Consider the following 11029-nt stretch of genomic DNA (forward strand, 5'->3'; position numbering starts at 1 on the left):
GCATAAAGTTTTTAGTCATTTTTTTTGATTTAACAGTTTTGGCCTGTGGTGCTAATGGGATCTCTTAGTGGGGTTAAGAATATATTGTTTATATGCTTAGTTGTATTCCTTTGGCCTTCAAAAAACATAGGTATTTATTAGAGGAATGATTTCTGGTAGCTTTCTGGTAGCTCTTTATCTCTCCCCTGTGTCTTTTACTACTTCTTTTTCCTTATGTTTCTGCTTTTCTTCTTAGAGTTGCTTTTCTGATTATTTTTATTCCTATTGATATTGTTTTTTGTTTTTCTACTTTAAGTAGTGTTTTTTAACTGGGGACAGTTGTCATGTTTTTTGTTTTTGTTTATTACCACCAGTAGACATTTGGCAATGTCTAGAGATATTTTTCCTTGTCACAGCTTAATGGTGGTAGGGTTCTACTAAAATCCAGTGGGTAGAGGCTAAGGAATACTTTTCAGTAGACAGGCCCCACACAGTGAAGTTTCATCAGGCCCAAAGTGCCAGTATTGCTGAGGCTGAAAAACCCTGCCTTAAAGTAACACACCTTTTCTTCTATCTATTTGAAAAGTATGGATAGAAAAAAGGCAAAACAGAAGTGATGGTTGATTGTTTTAAGGAACTAAGAGCAGTAAGAAATGTTTGACTGGTGAAGGAAGATTACTAAGTCCCAAAGTTAATGGTGTCTGCTCTTTCCATCTTAGAGTTGTGAAAATTTCTAGGGGTTGGGATGGGGAGAGGTGCCAAAAAGAAATCCTCTGAGCTGGTAGTAGTGATGCTTGTGGGTTTTCTACCATTATTTACTCAGCATCTCACAGTGTTCTATAAATCCTCAGATCTCTATTGTTTTGCATTCAAAGTCTCATTGGTTTTGCTATTCATCATTCATTTTTTGTCATTTTTTGAATTTAAAATGGCCAGTGGATCTGCCTTTGCCTGAAAAAAAAAAAAAAAAGACTCCATTGCTTTTAAGATTGAGATGTGTGAAAGCTTCATATTTTTTATTGTGGCATTTTTTTTAACATGACCCTGACATTTTTTTAAAGATTTTTATTTATTTATTTGACAGAGAGAGAGATCACAAGTAGGTGGAGAGGCAGGCAGAAAGAGAGGCGGAAGTAGACTCCCTGCTGAGCAGAGAGCCCGATCTGGGGCTCAATCCCAGGACCCTGAGATCATGACCTGAGCCGAAGGCAGAGGATTAACCCACTGAACCACCCAGGCACCCCTATTGTGGCATAGTTCTAATTGTTTTAATCTAGCTACAAACCCATTCTTGCCTTAATTTTGCCTTACTTCAACATAAAGCTGTTACCATCTGTACTATATTATTTATGCACTATGGTAAAATGTTATGTTGCTTCAAGGTGACTTTGCGCTTATAAGGATCTTATGTTTTGATTAAAATATAATGTATGGGATGTTAAATATTTTTAGTGTATAAGGGAAGACTGGAGGAATTTCACAGAGCAAGCGGGTGCTTGTAAATCCTTACATGGGGATTAAGATCTCCATTTTAGGTAAGTGAGAAGAATCCAGGTGGCATTTGAAAGAGAACTGGACAGACTTCTGGTTTATTCTGTCTGTTTTTTTTAAAGGAAATTAATAAGGCAAAACAACAAACAAAAAGAACTATGATGACTTTATATAGGAGATGCAGTTTCAAAAATTTATTGGTAACTAGTGGAGAGTCTACTGTTTCAGAAACCAAAAAATGGAGAACCTATATACAAACTTAGAAAGGATTGTTTGTTACTGAAAACTTAATGTATTATCATAGCTTCCTTTCTTTTTTCACTGTATAAGTCTGTTTTTTTTTTTAAGATTTTATGTATGTATTTGTCAGAAAGAGAGCACAAGCAGGGGGAGCAGCAGGCAGAGCAGGCAGAGGGAGAAGCAGGCTCCTCACTGAGCAGGGTGCCCGATGCAGGACTCCGTCCTGGGACCCTGGGATCATAACTTGAGCCAAAGGCAGATGCTTAACTGACTGAGTCACCTAGGCGTCCCACTGTGTAAGTCTATTAATCTTGAAAGTTTAGAGACAGCTGTGTAGCTGCTTATGAAGTGAATAGGTTTGAGGAGGTAGGATAGGAGTTCATACAGTTCCCTATGTAACTTTTAAAATGTATTTATTTAATCAAATATAGTCTCTATTCTAAAATTCCTTTATGTTATGGTAAGATTTACCTATATATTTAAAGTGACAGTGTCTTTGACTGTAGTTTACCAAGAAAGGTAAAACAAGAATGTACTTGAGAACCCATAGTAAGGCAAACAGAAACAGACTTACGGGATTTAAAAGAAGAGTATTCATAGTGCTTTGTGGTAGTAAACTTGAATTCATAAAATCATGAAATGTATAATGGAATTTAGGCTTTTCACAGGGTAAAATTGCTATGGTGTTTGTACCCTATTTTACCTCATCTTAATACTTACGATTTGACTTTATGAATTACGTTTTGCTTTTAAGTTTTAAGAAGGAATCTTCTATTCTATTTTTCAGTGAATATCACCTCTGCCCGGCAATTAACTGGATGCAGTCGCTTCAGCCATATTTTCCCTTCATCTGCTTACCAGCACATTAAGATGCATAAGAGAATTCTGGGGCACTTGTCATCTGTCTATTGTGTAGCATTTGACCGAAGTGGGAGAAGAATTTTTACAGTGAGTTTAAAATTAATGATACTGTAGCATGTTTGCGATTTACTACAGTTGAAAGTAGGCTTAATGGTATTGAATTATACTTTGTAAGCAATTCATCCTTCTTAGACACATGAATGCAAGGAAAGATGAGTACAAAGATGAGTAAAAAGATGAATTTACAAACAGCGTTGCTGGAGGGGAGGTGGGTGGGGGATGGATAATTGGATGAGGGACATTAAGGAGGGAACTTGATATAGTGAGCACTGGGTATTATATGCAACTGATGAATCGCCAAATTCTACCTCTGAAACTAATAATACATTATATGTTAACTAATTTGAATTTAAGTAAAATCTAAAAAAAGGGAAGAAATATGTAACTTAAAAAAAGAAATTGAAAATCTTTTCTCATTCTATATAAATAAATGGGTGAACTATAATGTCCTCTATGTTTTGGGAAATCTAATTTAAAAAATTAAATCTTAAGAAGGCCTTATATTCTAGAGGTTAATTTGTGTGAAACAAATTTATCTACTCCATTCTATTTCATTTTAGCAAACATTTATTAAAATGCATTTTGCATTTGTCACTTAGTGTAATTGGTACCTTTTCTGCTTAATTAAAATGATTATGTCATTCTTATGGTTGAGTAATTGTACTCCATACACAGTTTGTAACCAAAATTACATTTTTTGTGTATATCTTTCTTTTATTTCAGTACTAATAATTTTTTTTAAGATTTCATCTATTTTTCTGGGAGAGAGAGTCAGGGGGAAGGGTCAGAGGGAGACGCATACTCCTGCCTGAGTAAGGACCCCATCTCTGGGCTCAATTCCAGGACCCTGAGATCATGACCTGAGCCAAAGGTAGATGCTTAACTGACTGAGCCACCCAAGTGCCCCAACACTAATTTTTTAAAAAATTTTGCACATGGGGTTTGAACTCATGATCCTGAGATTAAGACCTGAACTGAGATCAAGACTTGAACTGAGATCAAGACTTGGATGCTCGACCAACTGAAACACCCAGGCATCCTTAAATCTGGGTTTTTAAAGTTTTATTTAAATTCCAGTTAGTTTCCATACAGTGTAATATTAGTTTCAGGTGTACGATATAGCGATTCGGCGCTTCCATACATCACCTGGTGCTCATCACAGCAAGCACACTCCTTAATCCTGGTCATGTATTTTACCTCTTCCCCAGACCCGCCTCCCCTCTGGTAGCCATAGGTTTGTTCTCTATAGTTAAGAGTCTTTCTTGGTTTGCCTCTCTCTCTCCTTTTTTCCCCTTTGCTCATTTGTTTTGTTTCTTAAATTCCACATATGAGTGAAATCATATGGTATTTGTCTTTCTCTGACTGACTTACTTCGCTTAGCATTTTATTAACCAGATAATATTGTGGGCTTTTGAGTACAAAATTGTAGCATGCTAATATTTCTAAGAAGGGTTTTAGTCTCACTATTTTAGTAGTAAGTTAACATAGAAATGTATTTAGTGTCATAATTTTCTTTTTAACTTTCTGTGCTATGGTAAATGAAATAGTTTGCATTTTGGGAACTTATGACTCCTTGGAGTTCATTAAAGACTCTTCCATTGACATTTTCATAACTCCAAATGCATCACCTAAGTATTTAGATGTTAATGATCATGACGAGAATGACAATTGCTATCTTTTTATTTTTTTATTTTTTAAAGGTTTTATTTATTTATTTGAGAGAGAGAGGGAAAGAGAGCATGAGCAGGGGTGGTGGGGGTGGGGGCAGAGGGAGAAGCAGACTTCCCGCTGAGCAGGGAGCCTGACCTGGGGCTCTGACTGGGGCTCTGGGCTAGATCTCAGGGCCCTGGGATCATGACCTGAGTTGAAGTCTGACATTTAACTGGCTGTGCCACCCAGGTGTCCCGTTATCTTTTTATAAACCAATAATTATGAACTAACTTATTTACTACATTGGAGTAGAATTGCTTTTTACTATTTTTAAAGCTCTTTTGAAATTATCAATAGGAAGTTCAACTTAACATTTTCAGCAGAGTTTATTAACAAGGACTCAAGTTATTGAGAAATGCATGTAGAGTTTAGGCTAAATTTTTAAATATTTGTAGAAAAATATTCAAGGAATCATGATAAAACGCTGTCAGGCATAAGGAAAGAAATAATGGCAGGGGTGCCTGGGTGGCTCAGTGGGTTAAGCCTCTGCCTTTGGCTCAGGTCATGATCCCAGCGTCCTGGGATCGAGCCCCGCATCGGGCTCTCTGCTCAGCGGGAAGCCTGCTTACCCCCTTCCCCCTGCCTGCCTCTCTGCCTACTTGTGATTTCTCTCTCTCTGTCAAATAAATAAATAAAATCTTATAAAAAAGAAATAATGGCAGATATATTTAATGCCAAATCACTTAAAGTGAGTTTTAAATGTTTGAGTTGTCAGGATTGGTAGTTTTGGGGAGTTCTTCACAAATTTCATCAGTTTACATAATGCTTTGTCAGTGCTGTCATTTGGAGATCATTTATATTTCTTCCTGGATCAATATTATATGGGCAGAGGAGATTAGAAAGTAAAGGCTTAGAAGTAACTTAATAAAAATCCTCCCTTTGGGGAACCTGGGTGGCTCAGTGGGTTAAGCCTCTGCCTTCACTCAGGTCATGATCTCAGGGTCCTGGGATGGAGCCCCACATTCGGCTCTCTGCTCAGCAGGGAGCCTGCTTCCCTCTGTCTCTGTTTTTCTCTGTGCCTATGTGTGATCTCTCTCTCTCTCTCTCTCTCTCTGTCAAATAAATAAATAAAATCTTAAAAAAAAAATCCTCCCTTTGTCATTTTGGCTTTTTTTCCAGGAAGGGGGGTGGTGGTGCAAATTTTTGCTTCATTGGGAATCTGTCCTTCTGTGTTACTATAGGGTTCAGATGACTGTTTGGTGAAAATTTGGGCAACGGATGATGGACGTCTCCTTGCTACACTCCGAGGGCACTCTGCTGAAATTTCTGATATGGCTGTTAACTATGAAAACACTCTTATTGCTGCAGGCAGCTGTGATAAGGTTGTAAGAGTGTGGTGTCTTCGAACTTGTGCACCAGTTGCAGTCCTTCAGGGACATTCAGCTTCTATTACTTCCATACAGGTAAGAAAAATGAAAAGGTATCACTACCTATGTAATGACGATGAAAATTCTCTCAGTTTTTGTTATTTTGTGTGGATATTATTATAAAGAATGGCAACAGAAAAGTGATCTCTAAGGGCTTTGCCCTACCTTTCTCTGGTATTTTTTAAATTCCTTTTTCATATAAATTTATTGTTTTAGAGATAATTCAAAAATCACTGAATAAATTTTCCAAATATAGTGCAAGACATTTATCTGACTAGTATTTGTGAAGAAGGGAGAAGACTTATAAATACTGTAAGGAAGCAACACTGATACCTGTTAGGTTGGAAACAGGTTCTAATTTGAATATTGGCATACTTTGTGTTAATATTTAATGCAAGATGTTTGTCAGTCAGATTGTGTGTGTTTGGTTTAATGTTAAAGAAAATTTTATTCTTCGTTTCAGTGATTTCCTGTTTCAGCTTGATGTTTGACATAAAATGCATTGACTTCTTTTCAATTCTTGTTCACAGAGTGTTTTTACTAAATGTTGATAGTGAAAATCCTGGATACCTCCAAAAAAACCTTTTATTTAAGAAAACTAAGTTGAACTTGTTCTCTTCTTTGTGTTGAGAGCAAAAGGGAATCCTGAAACTGTATTTTATACTGTGGTCAAGGAGACTACTTTTGTGGATGAGATAATTACTCCCATTTACTTTTCTTTGTTCTTTAGTCACTAGAAAGTATGTCCATTAATTTTTGTGTATTATTTAATTTAATATCACCTGTTTATGAGGAGTTAGATTTTTTTTTAAGATTTTATTTATTTACTTGATAAAGAGAGCGCACACAAGTAGGCAGAGTGCCAGGCAGAAGGAGAGGGAGAAGCAGGCTCTCTGCTGAGCAGGGAGCCCAACCTGGGGCTTGATCCCAGGACTCGGGGATCATGAACTGAGCTGAAGGCAGCTGCTTAACCGACTGAGCCACCCAGGCGCCTCATGAATTAGGTTTAATGTATATTAGATTTTTAAAATTTTGTATCAAATTTTTGATCAATGGAAATTATTTCATGGACTTTGTTTTAGGTGATTAGTTATTTGTATTTCTACCAACTTATCTGACAGATTATTTCTGGAATTTGGAAGCAACTCTCATATAACATAAAAAAATAACTGCTTATATTGAAAAATGTTTATGATACTGTTTGGCTCCTTCATAGTTTCATTTTCTACTTTCTATCTCATTTCATTTATACGTGGGAACTCCCTAAAGATCCATGGATCTCTATCACATTCTTTCTCTTAGTGATCTCATTAAGTTTCATGGCTTTAGGTTTATCTGTAGGCTGATGATTTTCAAACTTATATTTTTATTTTGGGACCTTTCTTTTCGTTCCATGCTTATATATTCAAATACCTACTTGGTACCATCACATAAATGTCATGAATCTCATACTCAACATATTCAAAATTGAACTTCTGTCTTCCTTCCTCAAATCTGCTTTTCCAAGAGCTTTCTTCAACTCAACATATGGTAATTTTATCCTTTCAGTTGCTCAGAGTAGTCATCCCTGACTTTTTTTCTTTCTCTTATATCTCATATCTAACTTGTTAGCATATCATGTTGGCTCTACCCTCAGAATAAATCCAGAATCTGACAAATTATCATGACCTTAATCATTACTATTCCATTTCAAACCATTATCATTGGTAACCTAGATTATTGAGACAGACATCTAACTGATCTTCCTGCTTCTTCCCTTCCCTCTTTCTTGCCCCAGTCTAACCTCTGCATAGCAAGCTGAGTGATTTTTTAAATGGAAGTTAAATCATGTCACTGGTACTCAGAAACTTCAGTAGCTTCCAAATTCAGATTTAAGTGGAAGTCTAAATGACCCACATTGTAAGGCCTATATTCTCAACCCCTTTCTCTCTTGGAACTCATTGTCTACTACTTGTTTCCCATTTCCATTCTGCTTTAGCTGCTACCTCTCTGCTTTTTTAGACCACTCTATCTACACTGCTGCCTTTGCTTTTTCTATTTCATGGCGGTGGAATGGCTCTTCCTTGCATAGTCACATGGCTTATTCCTTCCCTTTCTAACCACCTTGTGCAAATTGTCTTTCTCAGGGAGACTTTCTCTGACCATTTCACCATTCTAAAATTTTAAGTTGTTCCTTGTACCAGCACTCTTTATCTCCTCTTAATTTTATTTAGCATTCTATATGTGTTACTTATTCTGGACTAATTAACTGTCTCTCTTAACATCATGGTGTTCATCTTTCCAGATTCTTTTTTGTAAGCAAAATTGAGATAAAATGGTATGATTTCAATAGTGGTTGCCTCTGCATGGTGGGATTATAAGTACTTTTTATTGTTTTCTGTATTTACTAAATTTTCTTCAATAATGATATACTAATTTATATTAAGAAATACAAATACAAATGTTTTATAATCTCTAACACGATTTATTATTTAAAAACAATTCAATTAGACTACGTTAATGGGCCAGATGCCCCTTTGTGACTGATGAATTTATTTAAATATAATGGTGATAATAAAGGTTCTAGTGTTTCTTCAAACTTAATAAAATTATAGAGTTTTATATTTATCTCATTTGTATAAATCAGGGATCAGCAAATTTACAGATCTGATAGGTAAATATTTTAGGATTTGCAGGCCATATGGTCTCTGTCACACCTACTTAACTCTGCATTCCAGTGCAAAAGTAGCCATAGGCAGTGTAAGGTGAATTTGTTCCAGTAAAACTTCATTTACAGAAATACGCAGCAAGCTGGAATTGGCCTGTGGGCTGTAGCTTGCAGATTCTGCCTATAAATTGTGGATTAAGTTTTCCAGTGCTAGCTTCTCTATCTCAGAAAGGAAAGTGTAGGCATGCTACCTGAGTACTGGTTTCTTTACTATATTATCAATTATTAATGGATAACATTAATTGATAATTTTTTTATTTAAGCTCTAGTCTTTAAAAAGTTATGTGTCTCCAATCAAGAAAACTGTATAAATGACTTCTAATCTGTAGTGATCATTTTCTTCAGATTTGTGGTCAAAATTTATTCAAACCCTATGCATCTTGATTCTTAATATTTATCTTAGTGGTGTTGATTATCTGTATTTGGGATTTTTAAAATGCATGGCATGCAGGGACCCTGGTTTGATTTTCAGCTTTTTCCTGTATTTCAGGCATCAGGAGACCAATGGCTCTTCCCTTATCTGTGATTCTTTTCTGAGGATGTATAAAATACTGAGAGTCAGAGCTTGAGAATCCTATATGATAAGGCTGTTCATGTTTCATCTAGGGTATTAGTCATCCTTTAAATTGGCAACTTAAGTATATTTTTTAATCTGTTTTTCCCACAATGATATAGTGATTTGACCATTCTACTTATTCTATTATAACAAATGAAAATGATTTAAATTTAAAAAGGACAAAATTTATATCATATGTCATTGAAGCTAGAATTTAAAGTTAAGCATTAATACCAAAAGATAGTAACTTCCTAAGCATTGACTTTAGAATGGTTTCTGGTGCTGTGGTCATAAAAGCTATAAAAATTCCACAATCATTGCTGTTAAACATATATTTAGCAGATTTGTAATGTTTTACCTAGTAACCACCTTGTGATTTTTTTTTCTCCATTAGAAGTAATGAAATAGTAATCTTAAAGTGTGATATTCAGTACTTTAAAATAGTTATTTGAGATTTTATTTTTAGGTAATCTCTACATTCATAACCCTGAGATCAAGAGTTGCATGCTCTATTGATTGAGCCACCCAGGGACCCCTAAAAGTAATTATTTTTAAGACTAATATATTTAATCCTAAATTTGTTGACTGACTTTTTTTTCTACAGTTTCTTGATATTTTCAATTTTTTTAAGGTATCCATTAATCTAGGAAATTTAACTGATTTCTTGAAAGTGAAATTCTTGATTGAATTTATTTAAATTATTTTTTAAATGATTATAATTTTAGAACATGCTGTGTTTAAAATAAATTTGAACATGAAAGCTTTCTATTTGAATTAGATTTCTTTTGTTTTTTTTTTTTTTTTTTTTTTTAGTTTTGTCCATCAACTAAAGGCACAACCAGATACCTCACTTCTACTGGTGCTGATGGAACAATCTGTTTCTGGCAATGGCATGTAAAAACAATGAAGTTTAGGTAAGTTTAGAATTGGATTAGAAATTTTGTACAAAATCAATCATGTTTATTTTTCTTTATTACCTTGAGAAATTCTTAATAGTCCATGTATTTAAGTATACAAATACATGTATGCATGTGTATAAATATATAAAATATATCTATACCTACTTCAATTAGATGTTAGAGATTTTAGAATAAAATTCTTATGAAACTAGTGTTGAAGAGATTATTTAACTTATACACAAAATTTTTGTAAAGAGTATTTGTATCATTTATTATTCTGGTAAGAAGACTTTGAACTTTTGTCTGTACTGTCATTTGCAAATAGAGGATATTTGCAAATGACAGTAAAGACAAAAGGTTGATATCCAGGATCTATAAAGAACTCCTCAAACTCAACACATACAAAACAGACAATCATATCAAAAAATGGGCAGAAGATATGGACAGAAACTTCTCCAATGAAGACATACAAATGGCTATCAGACACATGAAAAAGTGTTCATCATCACTAGCCATCATGGAGATTCAAATTAAAACCACATTGAGATACCACCTTACACCACTTAAAATGGCCAAAATTAGCAAGACAGGAAACAACATGTGTTGGAGAGGATGTGGAGAAAGGGGAACCCTCTTAGACTGTTGGTGGGAATGCAAGTTGGTGCAGCCACTTTGGAAAACAGTGTGGAGATTCCTCAAGAAATTAAAAATAGAGTTTCCCTATGACCCTGCAATTGCACTACTGGGTGTTTACCCCAAAGATACAGAGGTAGTGAAAAGAAGGGCCATCTGTACCCCAATGTTTATAGCAGCAATGGCCACGGTTGCCAAACTGTGGAAAGAATCAAGATGCCCTTCAACGGACGAATGGATAAGGAAGATGTGGTCCATACACACTATGGAGTATTATGCTTCCATCAGAAAGGAAGAATACCCAACTTTTGTAGCAACATGGACGGGACTGGAAGAGATAATGCTGAGTGAAATAAGTCAAGCAGAGATAGTCAATTATCATATGGTTTCACTTATTTGTGGAGCATAACAAATAACATGGAGGACAAGGGGAGATGGAGAGGAGAAGGGAGTTGAGGGAAATTGGAAGGGGAGGTGAACCATGGGAGACTATGGACTCTGAAAAACAATCTGAAGGGTTTGAAGA

The 11029-nt window shown here is 35.3% G+C and overlaps 1 protein-coding gene across 3 annotated transcripts in view; it reads left to right on the forward strand.

The window, feature by feature from the left end:
• LOC111160923 (bromodomain and WD repeat domain containing 3) overlaps nucleotides 1-11029 on the forward strand; it is a 229435-nt gene that overhangs the window by 72035 nt on the left and 146371 nt on the right. For 2 of the 3 annotated variants that reach the window (XM_022524309.1, XM_022524311.1), the window contains 3 exons: nucleotides 2498-2658; nucleotides 5523-5744; nucleotides 9785-9885. In XM_022524309.1, coding sequence (XP_022380017.1) covers nucleotides 2498-2658; nucleotides 5523-5744; nucleotides 9785-9885 — 484 coding nt within the window. Of the gene's footprint in view, nucleotides 1-2497; nucleotides 2659-5522; nucleotides 5745-9784; nucleotides 9886-11029 lie in introns of those variants that run through there. The other variant, XM_022524310.1, reaches the window with a different exon arrangement.

Source organism: Enhydra lutris, unplaced genomic scaffold, assembly GCF_002288905.1.
Source record: "Enhydra lutris kenyoni isolate GAN:26980312 unplaced genomic scaffold, ASM228890v2 scaffoldscaffold79, whole genome shotgun sequence".
NCBI lineage: Eukaryota > Metazoa > Chordata > Mammalia > Carnivora > Mustelidae > Enhydra > Enhydra lutris.